Genomic DNA, 17596 nt, shown 5'->3' with positions numbered 1-17596 from the left:
CAGCTTTGGCAATGAAAGTGGCCATGAGTCCAGGAGTTCAGGTGTCCTCCAGAAGCTGGACAAGACAAGGAATAGATGCTCCCCAGACCCTCTGGAAGGAACACAGCCTTTGCTGACACTTTGATTTTAGGAGTTCTAATTTTAGAACATCTGTGTTGTTTTAAACCACTAAGGTTGTGGTCATTTGTTACAACAGCAACTGGAGACTCATACTTAGGGGGAGATCGACGGTCAAGAAGTAATTGAAGAAAACGTATAATATATATTATGTCAGGGGTGACAGCTGAAGATGTCTCAGGACATTTCCACTGTTTCTTGGAAGGCAAAATTGCCCCGGGTGGAGAGCCACTGCTCTAGAGGGAACTGACTGACGTGGCTCAGGCACAAGCTGGTTGGGGTCCTAGTGTGAGGCCAAGGCAAGTTTGGGAGGCTCCTAAGGAGTGCATGGCTCTGAGGCTTGTGTTCAGGGAGCAGCGGCACGGCCTCATCAGGAACTCACTAGAAAAGCAGACTCTCAGGACACCCCCAGCCCCAGCAAATCAAGACCCTGTGGTTATGTAACAGGAACCCCAAATGGGTGGTGAGCACATCGGATGGGAGAAGCGCTGGTCTGGAGTGCTCTCCTGTGATCTCCCTGAGCTGCAGTGGTGGGGATGCTCCCCCCATTACAATCTCATTGATTTCACAAATATTCTGGAACACTCTCCATGTGCCAGGTCCTGGTTCTGGGCTGTGAATGGCTGCCTTGTGTTTCTGAAGTCAGACCACCCGAATGTTTCCAAATTTGTGAAATGAAGGTAATGATGCCATAGTCCCTATCCCATAACCTTTATTATGAGGCACATATAGGATATCTACCCAGCAGACTCGGCTCACTGCTTGGCACTCCATAAATGTTCAGTAATTGTTACTGTGTTTGTCTATCTACCCATCTGTTTGTCTGTCTGTGTATTGAAGGCAGGCGGTCAATGTAGGCGGGATGAACAGAGCTACCTCCTGGCCTTTCAGAGAGGATTACATGAAGTGAGTCTGTAAAATGTGTCATTTGTAGTCTAGAACAAAACAAACATTCTGTGAATGGTTGTAATTAATATTACCTTAATCATTTATTCTCAGAAAATGAGCGCTGGTAAAGGGCTTCACAGTTAATGGTGTTGTCACCTGTTTACTTGAACTTATACTCAAGGTGTGCCTCCCCTCCTGGCCAGAAGGACCTGAGCTCCCTGGTGGTAATTGCTCAACCAGAAGCCAAGTGGTCAGTCCTTTCATTCTGCCACCCAGGGCCAATCGAGGCAGGTCCCAATCTGCCTGTGATCTGATGGCACAGAGGTCATGGAGCGGTTTCTCTCACACAGCAAGTCTTGTGGGGAGACTTAAAAGTTCTGTACAATAAAGGTTGGTGGTGGTGTCTGAGGGGACTTGTTGGTTGAGGACTTTTAGCGCAAGTACCTGAAATCCCAAATAAAAGACATTTTATTTTCTCACATAACCGCCAAGTCCTGAGGTGAGGCTGTCCCAGGGCTGGTTGTGTTAGCAGTTCAGTGATGTCATCTGAGACCCAGGTTCCTGTCCTGTTTCCCCCCTGCCATCTTCAGTGTGTGAGTTGGCACTCGTCATGGTGTCAGGATGGCTGCTGCCACTCCAGGCATCACATCTTTATTCACTGAAATTCAGAGGTGGCAAAGGAGAGCTATATGATCCCTGTGTCCAGTTTTTAAAAATAAGGGAGATTTTCCAAAGCCCATCCACTTACTTCTCTTCAAGAAGCCTTTACCTTCAGTCTCATGACCCCTCCTAAACAAATGATGCGCAAGAAGAATGGATTAATTTTATGGCTCAGAGCCATCTCCCCGTAAGTGGAGTATAGTCACTTTCCCTGAGCACGTAGCCATGAGGCAAAGGATATTCCCAAGCAAAACTGGGGTTCTGCCAGCAAGAAAGGTGACAAAGGCATAGAATTGTATTGGTTACCCCCAGTGCCTGCTTCAGAAGATGTTACCCCCAAAAGACTCTCCGGCTCCTGATTCCATCACCCCAATGCCTTACTCAAAGACAGGCAAGAAGAGCAGGATTAAGGCACAAAGTGAATATCCGGGGGAGGTGGTCATCTTCAAAACTTCTGCAAGAAATTCCTACCTCTATGGCACAAACTGATTCCAAGACAGATTACACAACACTTTTGGGTTCCTGGGGTCCACACTAACAGAGAGAAGCAGCATGAGGTAAGAAGGGGATTCCGAGACTGCATAGGATCAGCCCCTCAGATGATCCCCAACCCTGGATATCGGAGTAGGAGTAGACACTAAGGAGCCTTGCCAGGCATGTCATGAAATGTCAGGTGGGCATGGAGAATGGGCACCACACGCGAGGGCAGCAAGACTGGGGCCAGCAGCTGTGGCCACTGTGCTGAGCCCAGCTTCCAGAAGGACACTTCCACAAGCGGTCAGGGCAGGAAGGGAGAAAGCAGAGGAGCAGACGGTTAGCACAGTGATGTTAGCAGATCCCTCCCCGCCCCCAAGGGAATCTCAGAAAGAACCGGAGAGGGAGATCCAGGAAAGCCTGGGACGTCTTCAAGTCGTACCAAGACAGAGGGACATGTTTTACTCCAGGGCGAGTGTGGCATGGAAAATGTGAGCTTGGTTGAACTAAGGACTTTCTTTTTGGTGAAACTGAAGGATATTTCGCACTGGAGTGCCCCGCTTCACTTGATACTTTAGCCTTAATTCACCACCTAGAATGTCAGTCATCTGAAGACAAGAATCATGTTCCAAGTCTGTCTGGCACGTCTGCCTACTGGAGTGTCTCCAACATAACACGTATCACAATTATTTACAGATATATATCTCCTTCCTTCCTTCCTTCCTTCCTTCCTTCTTTCCTTCTTTCTCCCCTCCTTCCTTTCTTTTTTTTTCTCTCTCTCTTTCTTTCTTCCTCTTCCTTCCTTCCTCCCTCCCTCTTTCTCTCTTCTTTCTTTCTTTCTTTCTTTCGAGTAAGATCCATACCCAGTATGGAGCTTGAACTCACTACCCTGAGATTAAGAGTCTCATGCTCTACCGGCTGAGCCAGCCAGGGACCCCTCTTTGCACCTATTTTTAACAGCCTTTTTTCATGATGAATATGACATCCCAGAACACTGCCAATTACATAGCAGTGCAAAAGTTCATCTGTGTAGTAGTGGACTCAAACATACATTTATGAAATAAGCTGTTGCAGTTGTCATTACTTACCATGATGACTTTTAAATTATATATTGAAATCATTCTAGCTTTTATGAGACATGGGCAGTTGAAATTAATTGCATAGGGAGTTAGTGTTTAAGGAGTGATAACAATCATGTGTGGCCATTAGAAGGAGAAGCCTGCAAGGGACAGCGATAAGGAGGTTCATTTTCCTTAAGAGTCACTTACTAGACACTCACGCTAAAGTTGTATCTCCAGAAACTCACAAGGAGAGGTGTTTTCCTCTGGGAAGACTGCTTTGGTTTACTCTGGAGGTGGAAATTTTCTCATCAGCGAAAATGAAACAATGGGAGGAGCAGAATGTCCCTGGAAGCCAGAGCTGGCACAGGACAGAAGGGGCCACAGTCCAGGCCTGCTGTGCCAGGCTTGCACACGTCTGGCCCTGCCATGTGCATGATGCTTTCCCACCTAGTATCTCATTTTGTCTTTGAAAACACCCTGAGGGACGGGCAGGGCCAGCGTCCTCAGCCTCATTGAAGGATTCCAGTAAAGAGTTGTATGTCAAGACCACATTCCAAAGCAGGAACACTGATACCCCATGTCCCTCCACCCCTTGGGGTCTGTAAATGTCCCTGTGTTAAGTGGTGAGGCATTGCCCCACCCAACAGTCTCTTGGAAAGAAATACTGGGAATAAACTTCTTCACAGACAGAATGTGGTAGCAGAGGGCTTGTGTTTTCCTAGATCCTAGATTGCGCTCTTGAGGGAGGGAAGGCAAGACTCTGGGCTTGGGGTCAGGTATGTCAGCGGTGTTCGGCGTGAGTTCTGGGGCCAGGATGGAGACAGGGCCCTCCCTGGCAAGAGAGGGCAGGAGGACGGTGCTGCAGGCAGGATACCAGGCTCTGTCCTCTGCTCCTTGGAATCAGATTCCCAGCTTCCTTCAAGGGCTAGGTTTCCCCCTCTAGGAACAGCAGACTGGGGACCTCCGGGAACTCAGTCTCTGGGTCTCAGGGACCTGTGGCTCCACCTGGGGCTCAGAGGGCATTCTCGAATCTCTTCACTTCCATCTTCTCATCTGTAAGGGAAGATACAATCAAGGGATTCACTTATTGGATTAATGAATTGATCTGTTGGTGCTCTTGGGAGAAAAAAAAAAAAAAGACCAAGCAGATCAAGCCTTTAGTGTGGCGATGGAGGCCAACACACAGTCAGCCCTCCGTGAAGGCTGGAGATGGCTCTTATCACGATGATGATGCAGGACTCACGGGGAATAGAATAGAGCTGGATAGAAATACTTCACGTGACTATGTTATAGTAATTTTAATTTAATTTTAATACCGAAAAGATGCTTGTCCCCTCAAACCGATGTATAAATGCAACCTGAAAAATAATCTGGTTTGGTTCTGTCTTCCATGACTTGTTGTCGTGCTCCAGGGAGATCACACCTGCTGTGATGCTATTATTAGGAGAAGTTAACGCCCAGTGGCCTGGGAGGTCGGACCATTCGAAGAAAACCAGTTCATGTTCTGAAACCCGAGCTGGGGTTAAACCACATAGTTCTTTTATTCTCACTTCTTCTAATCTTGGCCAAGAAGCAACACGCACTCTTTCTCAGAAGCCCTCAGTCTGCCATCTCTAAATGGAAGTGGCCTCATTCTCCATCCGAAGTCGTGCAGAGCAAATGTATAAGTTGCTCGAGCATCTTGTGCGAATGCCATTCTCGAAGGGCCTCAACTAAGCGGGAAAGGCTGTTTAAGGAGACATGAACATGGATGAGGGATCCAAGTTTGAGGACAGAAGAGAAAAGCCCCATCGGCTGACACAGCAGAGTGCGCTTCCTGGCGGGCAAATGCAGGTCATGGGCATCCGCTGAGCACTCGGGGGCAGGGGTGGGAATGGGGAGCACAGGCCAAGCTCTGGGTGTGTTCTCACCTCCCTCTTTCACACCATCGCACCTTATATTTCTGTTCTTTGCGCATAACTTGTGTCTCCTTGCTACCCCAAAGATGGGACCCGGAACGGTCTGTGATGTTAGCACCATAAAATACAGGTTTCGGTCTCGGCTTCTTCTGACTGCTATTATTTTCCGTCCTCTGGAGGGCATGGATCCCAAATAGTTTTTCAATAATTTTTCGGGCTTCAGGACCTAGAAATGGCACCTGTGCTCGTCCTGATGTCATCAGACTCCTAACCATCCGCTTCTACAGCAACGGGAATGATAAAAATTAAGGCTTGCTCATTTTTTAATAAAAACCACTAGGTTCATAGACGTTTTATTAGGAGTAAGAGCGTCCATGTCCCTCTCCCAAGCCACAGCAATGATTCATCCCATGACAGGATCTTGAAGAAGATATTAATATTTTGTCCGATTTCAACTTGATTAAAACATTTCATGAGAAATCATTGTTTATTTTGTGTAACGCCCGTTTTAAAGTTTACGACTGAATCTAGTCATTCAGCCCATCGTTATCGAGCACCTAGTCTATGCTGGATGTGATCCGGGGGCACCGGCCATCAGAGATCTATGCCTTGCTCTGGGGGGCACTCGGAGCCTGGAGGGATGGGGTGTCCTGCTGATTTGCTCAGCCCCAAGTGGCTCTGGAAAGGAAGAGCACACGCCCGGGATGGTGGGAGAGTGCACGACTGCTGGCTTGACCCCAGTCCGCCGTGGGCCTGGGGTCTGCAGCCTGTGTTCAGAGGGTAAGGACACTGAGAGGCCTGGTTAAAAGGGAAATTGCAGGGACCTGATGTAAAGGCCTGCGTTGACGTTGAATTACCTCTTCCAGTTTGCTGGCGGCTTGTAATCAAAGATAACCCTGTAGAGCACATGCTCCCTGTCAGGCCCTTCCTGAGCCCCTCAATGTATTATTTTGTGTTATGTCCTCCCCAGCAACCATGGTGACCCTGTTTTACATATGGGGAAATCGAGGCCCAAGAGGCCGAGGGCTGTTGAGTGAAATCACGGGGACCTAAGCATTTGAACTGGAATGTGAAACTGGATCCTTCTGTGTCCAGAGCTGAGACACAGGTGGCACTTGCTTTCGTTGCTTGTTATCTGCCTAGTGTCTCCAGGAGTGCGAGTGTAGAGAACCTGCCCTCGTGCTCCTGATTCTGTCCCCATCACTTTTTCTCCAGAGTGTGGGCCTTTTCCCAACAGTGCATACCAAGCAGGATGGTTTTATGGTGCCTGGTGTCAGAGGACTCAAGTCTTGTGCTCCTGATGTATATCCTGATGGTTTGGCCCAGACGGGAGCAGAGGAAGCCAAGACTGTGAGCAGCTTTGTGACTACTCCTTGTGTTAGATGAGCACACAGTTACTTCCAGCTGTACACAGTCTTATAATTTCTGAAGTGCTTAAGAATTATGACTTTTTTTTAAGGTAGTTTCTACACCCAGGGTGGGGCTTGAACTCATGACCCTGAGAGCAAGAGTCGTGTGCTCTATGGACGGAGTCAGCCACATGCCCCAATCATGACCTTTATTTTTTTTTTAAAGATATTATTTATTTATTTGATAGAGATCACAAAGAGGCAGAGAGGCAGGCAGAGAGAGAGGAGGAAGCAGGCTCCCCGCTGAGCAGAGAGCCCAATGAGGGGCTCGATCCCAGGACACCGAGATCATGACCCGAGCCAAAGGCAGAGACTCTAACCCACTGAGCCACCCAGGTGCCCCAGTATTTTCAATCATGACCTTTTTAATAACTGAGAGGCTGAGGCCAAGGTAGGCATCGAGGCCATTTTCCCGAAGATTCTCTGAGGACCATGGACAGGCACCCCATCAGGGGGACAGGCATCCAGCCCTCTCACTCCTCTGCTCAGGGCAGAGCCAGATGCTTCAGCCAGAAAAGCTGATTGGTCCAGCCTCATCAGGGCCCCAGAGCCCATCTCGTGAGCCTAGAAAGAGGGGCAACTCGAAAAAACCACCCAGACAACTTCCCCACGGGTTTGATTGTATAAATAATTTATTTCTGTTCACAGCATCATATATGCATATAAAAGGGAACAGGAACAGAAGAATGTTCAGGACAGAGAATTACAGCAGTAGAAACGAAAACTGAAACTGGGAGACATCGTCCCATCACCATGACAGAGAATCTGTGAAGAGAATCCGTTTGAAAAAAAACCGGCCTCCCTGTGTCTATGAGAAACAATTTCAAAAGCTCACGTGGAGAGGCCAGCTTCCTCTGTGTGAAACCCATTCATTCTCCAAAGGCCAGGAGGTATAATAAATCACTGGTGGTATGTCGGAGGGGGGGTCCCCCAAGACCACTCCAAGGTGAGTTGATGTGTGCTTCCTCTGTTTGGTCAGAGACAAAAATGGGCTATTATTAGGTCAAACAGGACAGAAATCAACTGAGACTCTTAACTATTAGTGGACACACCACAGGGCTTTACTTTACTGCACAATTACGAACAGCAGACTGCACCCTTAAGTCTTGAAAATGCAAAACCCAAAATCATGTAGCTTCGTTGGTTAAGCATGACAGGATTGGAACAGTGATCTTGAACCCAAGTATGGTTAGCACGAGATGGTGACGGTATTTGGCATCTGTAATGTCACAAAATAAATATATTATTCTCTCAATAGTGTGGAACTACCAAAATGTCAAAGTGCATAAGAAATTGTTACATGTGAAGAAAATAAAGGAAGATGGATTTTTTTTTAATAACTCTATACAGAATCTTCAGATGATGGGACCAGCCCATTTAGAAATCAGTGACTACGCTGTTGATATGTAAACCGAAATCCTGCAGGCTTTCACACGTCTTTAGCTCTCTTTTCTCTACTGAGTTCCCACAAAAAGACCAGCTTTGGAGAGGTACCAAATTCACTGACAAAAGATAAAAAAGGAAGATGGGCTGGGTTTCCTCTTTTTAAATATTTCATATGAGAATTGGGTTTCAAGCAGGAAGCCAGGACTTCAACCTCTGGTTCTTAAATTAACTTTCTGAGTGCAATGGACAATAGGCATGGATTTAGAATTTGATTAACTCACATGCTCAAGCATGATCATGCCCAATTTCTATAGGCCTCCTTCGTAAAGAAATTTCTCACAGTGGGGGGAGGGGGCGATACACCTAATTCTACCTGTAAACATGAATTTTAAGAGGAAATAAAAACCAAACAGTTAAGCGTTAAGTTTCCCTTTTGATACTGTGTTTCAGGGTAAATGACATCTTCTGCAAACCAAGACTCAGTCCTGATTATAAAAGATTTTTAAATTACACTATTAAAAATATGTATTTATTCTTCTTTTGCTTTATCTCTTTTCCAAAGCCTCTTTCAAGTAAACTGTGAAGTGCCTGAGTACAGGTGATCATTACATCACACGCTTTCTTTTATCTCAAGCACTCATTGTTTGCATTTGCTACGCAGGCCAGTTCCCACAAGAATGGATTAGGAAGGACCTCATCCTTGTGCTTTTCCTTCGCTCTTAAATCCATGCAACGAGGTCGGCTTTTGCAACAAGGTGGGGTTTTATTTTTTTGGTGCATGACATCAAATACTCTAACGAGACATTTTTAATGAAATACTTAAACCAGATAGGCCACAATGAACCAAATTAGAAATTTGAACATGTCGCCACTTGCAGCGTAAAGGGATCTAAAAGGGCAAAGTCTTTTTTTTTTCTCCCTAAGGTGAATATTTCCAAGGTGAGTATTCATTTGTAGAATTTTTTTAAAAACATGTCTGAAAACCAAAAACCCATCATCAGGCGGTTAGTATTACAAGAGGCATCCTTTGCAAAAACCATCTTGCATTTCAGCACACATCTGTAGCTGGTGTGCTTACACAAACCAATCAGTAGGCTAAGAGATTTTAAGATTCCACACATATGGGTCTAGGTATTTATGCCGATTACACAGTACAGAGGGAGGTCCCTGTATCTACACACACACCGCATCCAGCATTTACGCCAGGAGCCTTACCCTTTAAACACCTTTAACTATCCTGCAAACAGTAAATACATCATTGGCCACCACCTCCAACAGTTTTTTTTTTTTTTTAATTTTTATTGGTCTCTTTGTGTGATAATGACCTACACATGGACAGGGTCCAAACCATCTGGAAGATGTCTGATTCCAGGCTGAAAAGCAGTTCTCACCAGAACTGGTCTTCCGTAGCCACCAAAAAGCACCAGAAAAGGGGCATCTTCGCAGCCATTCCCCAGCCAAGGCCAGCGCAGTGCCCGTGCTCTGGGCTGCTGTATTGTTCCAGGCAGTCCTCTCATGGCCCAAACCACCACCTCGTTTGGGCCCAGAGCAGGACAAATGAAATTTCAACAGGGGCCTGCCCTGTGACATAAAATCATCCCCCTTCCAGAGCCCATGAATACAAGGGGCAGTGGTCCCCCCCAGGACCTCCCACTGCCAGCATGCCTCCAAACGTGTACTCCCAGGGTTCTGGGAACCGCATACCTCCGGTAACTCACAGGTGGGAGCCCCCAGGGAGGGCGGGGCAGCCTGAACTTCTGGCCCTCCCGGAGGAAGAAATCTCTTTTGTCTCTGATATCTGAGCCATCCACCTGGGCCAGGAGGGCGGACAGCAGGCCAGGCACGTCCACTCCCCAGCGCCCCCCCACCCCCCCACCCATTAGTAGCTCTGGCATCCAGACAAAAGGTCCCCTGAGCTGGGGGTGGGGGTGGATCGAGGGCAGGCTGGCGAGTCAGCGTACACACCCAGGTTAAGTCACTAGTCCTGCGTCTGGGTGCACAGATTCCGTTTTAAAAATTCGAAGCATTGCTTTGGTTCTATGTCTTTGTTCGCGGGCGCAGATTCTCCTTCATCCAACCACCCATCCATCCATCCATCCCTGACTCGCTCGCTCGCTCCCGGCTCGCTCCCCGCTCACTCCCCACCGCGGCCGGCCGCATTACCGCTTCTTCTTCTGCTTGAGGGACTTCCTGCGTTTCAGGATCATCTCATAGAGCTTGTCCATGCCCTCGGTGAGGCCCTCGCCGATGATGGCGCACGCCGGCTGGACGTGGTAGGTGGTGGCCGGGATGAGCTCGTGCAGCGCCAACTGCTTCTCGATCTCGGCCACCGGCAGCGATTTGGGGAGGTCCTGCTTGTTGGCGATGACCAGCAGCGGCGTGCCTTGGTTCTCGGCGAACTTGGTCACCTTGTGCAGCTCCGTCTTGGCCTCCTCCAGCCGGTCCACGTCCACTGAGTCCACCACGTAGATGATGCCGTCCGTGCAGCGGCTGTAGGACTTCCACAGCGGCCGCAGCTTCTCCTGGCCGCCTACGTCCCAGAAGTGGCAGCTGATGCCCTTGGCCGTGCCGTTGCTCAGCTTGATCTTCTCCGTGTTGAAGCCGATGGTGGGCACCGTGTTCACGAACTCGTTGAACTTGAGCCGGTAGAGCACCGTGGTCTTGCCGGCCGAGTCCAAGCCCAGCATGACGATGTGCAGGGACTGGAAGGCCGAGATGTTGGAGGAGATGTTGCCCATGGCTCCTCGCTGCGGCGCCGGCCACTGCGGCTGCTACGGGAGGGCGCCGCCCCCCGAGCAGTGACGGGCCCAAAGCGGCCGGGCGCACCTGGGCCGCCCCTGTCGCGCTCGGCCTCGGGCACCCGCCCGGCCTCGGCGTCCCCGGGGCGCACCGCTCGGGGCGCTCAGACGCCGCGGCCCCCGCGCCCGCGCGGGCCGGGCATCGCGTCTCTCCGGCGGGCTTTTGTCTCCCACGGAGCCGCCTCCGCTGCCGCGGCGCAGGATGCCCGCGCCCGGCGCCCTCCCCCGGCCCCGGCTCTCTCTGCGGCTGCCTCCGACCGCGCCCCCGCGCTCCGGCCGCTGCCCGGCTCTCTGCCGCCCGCCGGCGGCTCCCGGCGCCCAGCGCTCGCCTCTGCCTCGCCGGGCGGCGGGGCCGCTCCCGCTCCCGGGCGCGCCTCGGAGGCGCAGGCGGGGCACGGGCTTCCCCGGGCGTCGCTGCCTGCGCGGCCGCCTGGCTGTCCCCGCAGTCCCCGCTCTGTCGCCACCGCCGCCGCCGCCGCCGCCAGCCTGCAGCGGCTGGAGGGCGACCGGCCCCACCCCCGGCCCCGCCCCTCGGGCCCCGCCCCCCGGGCCCCGCCCCCCGCCGCCCCCGGCCGGGCGAGCACCTCCCCGCCCGCCAGCCTGCGCTGCTTTCGCGCCTTCCGAGCGTTCGAAATCACCCTCCGCGTCTCCCTTCCGCGCCGCGCCCAGACAATGGGCCGGGGCCCGGCTCTTCCTCCCCGGCCGGCTGACGCATCTTATAAAAATAGCTCCAGGCTCCCGGAACCCCCAGCCTCAGAGCGCGGGCCGCGCAGCCTGCCTGGAGAGCGGGGTCGGGGTAGGGGCTTGGTACCGTTGAGCAGGCGCTGGCGCGGCCCGGAATCCGGAGTCCGGAGAGGGGCGGGCAAGGGCCTCTTCTGCCCAGGGGTCTGGGAGGCGCCCAACGTGGACGTGAAAGTGCCCCGCGGGGGAAGGGCTTGTGGGGTCGGGTCCCCAGAAGAGGGTAATGGAAGGCGCACGCCGCAGTGAGCAGCCAGCCTGCATCTCACGCCTGACCCGGCATTGGCGCTTTCCACTCTGGCTCCCTTTGCGGCGCTCAGGACCCAGGCCCTCCTTGATGCCCTGACAGGCTTTCCTGCCCGAGCTCCAGGGCCACTGCCGCTCCTGGAGCTGAGGCCTGTGCCCAGGAAACGCCGGAGGAGGCCCAGCTTTTTCTAGCCTGGTGGTGGCCACGGTGAAGAAGGGGTCGGGCATTTGCGTCCTAGGCCACAAACCTTCTTATCCCAAATAATTTAGACAACTCACCTTTCCGAGACAAGCCCCCCACCCCGCCCCTCCGCCACGCCCCGCTGCCTAATTTTGTTTCCACCAGCATTGCTGACATCCCCAGCAAGCCTTATCCTCCGCAGGCGCTGTCTGCCACTCTGCTCTGAGACCTGAAAACCACCTGCTCACAGGCGAACCACTCCTGCATCTGGGGCTCCAGACACACTTGGGGACCGAAACGAAACGTGTCCGCAGCCAGCAATAGGTGGCACGGTGGGTTACAAACACCAGTGCCCCTTCCCTGGTTTCTGTTTCCCCTCACTCCAATTCAGTGGTTTAATTTTGGTTTGGAAACACATTAACAAATGCGAATCCTCTGGGCGCAAGGGAAACGCAGCAGAGTGCATGATGGAGACACACATACCAGGGGCAGAGGGGCTGTGCAGAGGCTACCAGCAACTGAATGGTCCACAGCATCTTTCCAACTCCAGACTATTAGGCAGAAAAGACAGGAATGGGGCCAAGAGGGACAGAGTGAAAATGAACACATTTATGAATAAAAACCAAAACTTTATTTTATTTCTTAAGATTTTATTTTTAAGTAATCTCTACACCCAACATGGGGCTTGAATTTACAATCCAGACACCAAGAGTCACATGCTCCACTGACTGAACCAGCCAGGCCCCCCAAAACCAAAATTTTCTAGAACTGCTTTCCTTTACCACCTTCCTTTCACGGGCTGGGATACAAATACATGAGTTTGTTGGTACCGAAAACGTGTGAGACACATCGGAAGAAGGCAGGACAAGGCATCAAGCCATCCCATTTTGGGGATTCCCGTAGTGGTGGCAGCCTTCACAGTCACGGGACGCCCAGAGTGGGTCCTGGGATTGGACATGGAATGTCAGGCTGGAAATGGCCTCGCGGGTCCAGGTGAGGAAAGCAAGGCCTCTGCACCTGGCACTTTGTCAAGGTGGAGTGTAGATATGGATACGTGCTCCAAGCCCAATGGTATTCATGCCCAGGGCTAAGGGCCTGCCTGTTCTCCCTCACTCCACACTCCATTAACATGCAATTTTAATAAGGAATGAAGTTATAAGCAACCTGAATCCAGTTGCAAAAGACAGAAATTCAACTCACATTGGGTTGGAAAAATAGAAAACATTCACTAACACAATTGAAAAGTTGATAATTAGGCTTGTCTTCAGGTGTGGCTAGATCCAGGAGCTCAAAAGAAGTCTTAGATCAAGCCTTCCTCCATCTCTCCTCTGTTTTTCTCTGTATTGATTCTTTTGCCTACTGGCCCCACTGCTACTGGCTCGCAACCTTGGTTTAGACCCCAGAAGAAAAAAACGTGTACCTCTTTCCCAGTAACTGCAACAAAAGCCTGGGGAACACATCATTTTGGCCTGTTCTGCTCACTCTGGTGTCAAGACTGCTGTCCAGGAGGTTGCGGCACACAGATAGATGCGGCCCAGGGGTTCAAAGTGGGAAGGGGTTGTTCCCAAAGAATAATCAGGCATCTGTTCCCAAAAGGGCAAATGGGTGGTGAGTAAGCAAAAGTAACAGACATCAGAGTAGTTAATAATGATGTCATTTGGTTACTGGGAACCCTGGGAAGGCAGGATTTTGTGTTTTGGGCAGTGATTTTCTTGGCTCTCTTCGGGTCTGCCCCATAGGTAGTCACCTTCTCAGGAGATTGTTTCTTCTCTCTCCTTGCTCTGTGCCACAGGCACAGGCTGGGGGCCAGTCTGAGACAGGATTTTGATTAGTAGCCTTGGACCTGGACATTTGGAAACCCTCTGGATCCAGCTCCCACAAATGCTCTTAATGTGGGACCCCTTTCTGTCAGTCGCATCTACCCCCAGGCAGGTGTTGCTTTGATTTTTAAGGGCAGGCGGGAAGGAAATACTTTAGTAGAACATTTGATGTGTCTTTGTGATGCTATACTAATGACCACCCATAATGGGTTTGACTGCAGCACCCACCGCTCGCACCCCATGATGTGGTTTAGCCATAAAGGGCTGTCTGTTGTCCAGTAGAAAAAGCAGATTAGTAGACATGATCAGAGCCTTCCAGAACAGAGCCATTAAACAGCAACCCACAGTCACGGAGTAGCAGCCACTCTACATTCTAATTTCACTCACCAGGTGATAAGTTGATTTTGCAGTTGATAATTTAACTTCTAACACATAAAAATGTCATTCAGCTCGATCAACTAGTAACTTTCTTTTAAATACGGACTTAAGTTGAAAACAATGGAATTATGCAAAGGGAAGTAATGTGTACTGCTGTGCAGGACCCACATTGAGTCTCTTTCTAGGTAGCATCAAGCTAGCAGCGTGGAGGGACTGGCTGGGCATTCTGCATTTACCTGCTCATATTCTAGCCACGGGTCAACCCCAAGCTCGATCTTCTCAAGCTCCCCATTTCTACACTGTGTCTAACATAATAACATATGCAGTAAATAACATAGGCAATAAATACTTAAACAAGAAACAAAAAATAATACACTTAAAGGTTTTGGCACAGTGCCCGGCACATAGTATGTGCTCAGTTAAGTGTCAACTTTGCTAACTGTAAAGCCACTGGTTTTATAGCGTATGTAGTCATTTGAATAGTGACAACCGCCCAAAGGGGCAAGGATTCCACCAGGGTAGAAAACACTGGCTACAGTGTGTCATTTTCTTCACCCTCATGAATCAGAATAAGACATTTCTCAAAAAGCAGCGTGCACTTAGGTCTTGCCTCAGAAGGGTTTCACCTCCAGCAGCCCTGACACTTCAGCTTCTCTCCCTTCCCTTCTACATAAAGATGACTTTACACCCAGAAAAGGACTCAGTTATTTCAAATAAACAGAATTCAGTAACTTAGCAGACATTTTTTAAATTTTATTTTTTTAAAGATTTTATTTATTTATTTGACAGAGAGAGATCACAAGTAAGCAGAGAGGCAGGCGGAGAAGGTGTGGGGGGAAAGCAGGCTCCCCACTGAACAGAGGGCCTGATGCGGGGCTCTATCCCAGGACCTGAGATCACGACCTGAGCTGAAGGCAGAGGCTTAACCTACTGAGCCATCCAAGCGCACCTTAGCAGTCATTTTTAAATTGTATCCTAAAGCACTTTTTTTCCCCTTAGGGGTTTAGAAATAAAGTGTGCCACGGATTAAAATAACTTTTAAATGAATCTGGGGGAATGGAGCGATGAATAGATTGCACCATTATTATGTTTGCATTAGTAGGGGTACTGGCATGATGTGTAAAGGTGTGAGCCTCTTATCCGTAGTTGAATATGTTTAAGGATAAATACCAGAACGTGGGCATGTGTGCCCGAACGCCTGCATACAATATGTGTGATTATTTGCATTTTCTGATTGGATCCCTGGGTTCAGGTGCACTGCCCCCCATGCTTAGCTGCTATAGTGCAGGAGTGCCCTCTACCGAGCTTCTTGTGTAATAGCCAAAGCCCTCTCCAGAGGCAAATTTGCCTAGTGCTTAGTAAATGTCCAATCCATATTTATTGAACCAATGAATACATAAATGCCTCCCTAACCTGGTTCTCAATCTGGAGCTGTGGGACCAGATCTCTTACGGCCCCACTTCTTAAACTGAGAAAGTGCTTCTGGGTGGGGCTCAGAGCTTGAGGACAGTGATTCTCAGGTGTGGGCTTGGGTCTCATTTGCTGAGACCAGTGCAGAACAAGGAGGGGTGATTGGCTGGGAGACTAGACAGAGCAGAGCAGGAAGGGGTAAGGCCAGGAAAACTGTTCAAAAAAATCATAAAATTGATGGAACAGAGAGGAAATCGGCAGCCAGGAAACCCAGCTGAGACCAGAGAGTGGAAAAATCAATTTTTACATCTAATTCAGTGGGCAGGTAGGGGCAGCAGTAAATGGAGAGGGAGCCAGGAGTCAAGCATGAAGGAGTCGGTTGGACAGGGAAAGCAACAAGACCTGAATCCACCAAAGCCAGGTGGTCCAGGACTGAAGTTCTTTGTCTGGTGGGAGGGTCTCCTTCACAAAGACCTCCCCACCAACACTTCCAGAAGTCCTGGAGAGTGGCAGCCCGGGAAGGTCTGATCCCTGGAGATGCTGATCTCAGGTTAGACTTGGAAGGAACTCCAAGACATTGACTCCACAGGGAGTTTTGTGGACTCGGCAATAGATTTGGGTGGTGACAAGTGTGAATTTGGGATGCCCTAGACTTTTGCCTCATTCAGGTGATCCAAAGCTTCGAAATACAAAGGACCCACTCCTCCATTGTCCATTCAAATTCATGATTTTATGAAAACAAACACAAAATAGTTCAGAATGCCTTATTTTTTTTATTGCTGCAAAGCAACCAGCCTGAAACAATTCAGGTTCTCATTTTTCTAGCAACCACTACTAGGAGCATTTTAAAAAATATATTTATTTGAGAGAGAGAGAGAGCGCTCGCGCGCGCACAAGCAGGGAGAGGGGCAGAGGGAGAGGGAGAAGCAGGCAACCGCTGAGCAGGGATCCTGACTGGGGCTCGATCCCAGGACCCTGGGATCTTGACCTGAGCTGAAGGCAGATGCTTAACCGACTAAGCCACCCAGGGGTCCCTACTATGAGCATTTTATGCTTCTCTCTGTTTTGGCGTAAAATTGCTAAAAGAATTTATTCCCCCCCACCCAACATTCAAGCCTTCATTACCAATTGTCTATCTCTATCATATGCCTGACATAAGTATGAAAATTTAGAACTTCTAATCTTTCCAATCAATATTATTTTCAGGTAAGAGTCTCATATAAGATTGTTTTAGGAGTGCCTGGGTGGTCCAGTCAGTTAATTGTCCGACACTTGATTTTGACTCAGGTCATGATCTCAGGGCATGAGATCAAGCCCAGTGTAGGGCTCCGTGCTCAGCATGGAGTCTGAGATTCTCTCTCCCTTCCCCTCTGCCCCTCCTTCTGCTTGAGCGTGGCACATGCATACTCTCTCTCTCAAATAAATAAATTCAATCTTTAAAAGTAAAAAGATTGTTTTAAATCTCTCCTTTATATTTAAATTTCATGTCTTTCACATATTTTTTTAAAGTAGGCTTCATATACAACATGGGACTTGAACTCATGACTCAAAGATCAACAGTCGCATGCTTTACCAACTGAGCCAGCCAGGCATCCCTAAATTTCATATCCTTTTTGTTTCAATAGAGATTTTTATTTTTAAGTAACCTCTACATTCAATGTGGGGCTCAAACCCACAACCCCAAATCAAGAGTCATACACTCCACCAACTGAGCCAAGAAAGAGCCCCCTAAATTTCACATTTTAAGTGAACTTTTATCAAGGACATTAAGACCCTATAGTTTGGAAGTTAAGGCTCAGGGCTACTAACAATGAGAGAGAGTCCTCATACCAGTGCCAACATCCTTTCAGTTGAAGGGGAAGAAAAAGCTTGGTATGCAAAAGTTATTTGTGATTCGTTTAATTGTTCAATCACCATAAATTAAATTTCTACTTTAATAGCTACAGTGAAGAAGAAGAAAAAAACAGGTAACAATAAATACCAGGTGATCAGAGCACCGCACCGTGAACCGAGAAGTATTTGATGGAAATTTGGATTACTTTCATCCCCCCTTCTCCATTCTCCCCAGGTGAACTGGGATGCCTATTATTTTCATTTAATTAAAAGCTAGCTGGCTGGACCCAAGAGAGATG

General features: G+C 49.2%; 1 protein-coding gene across 1 annotated transcript; it reads right to left on the bottom strand.

The window, feature by feature from the left end:
• Positions 1–7125: 7125 nt before the first annotated feature.
• ARL4C (ARF like GTPase 4C) lies at positions 7126–11052 on the bottom strand. The gene has a single exon (XM_080799213.1). The coding sequence runs from the start codon at positions 10629–10631 to the stop codon at positions 10053–10055; it is 579 nt and encodes a 192-aa protein (XP_080655339.1). The 5' UTR covers positions 10632–11052; the 3' UTR covers positions 7126–10052.
• Between the last annotated feature and the right edge of the window lie 6544 nt (positions 11053–17596).

The sequence above is a fragment of the Martes martes genome, assembly GCF_963455335.1.
Source record: "Martes martes genome assembly, chromosome: 3".
Taxonomy (NCBI): Eukaryota; Metazoa; Chordata; class Mammalia; order Carnivora; family Mustelidae; genus Martes; species Martes martes.
The sequence above is the reverse complement of the archived record's forward strand: the minus strand, read 5'-3'. Positions and strand labels throughout refer to the sequence as shown.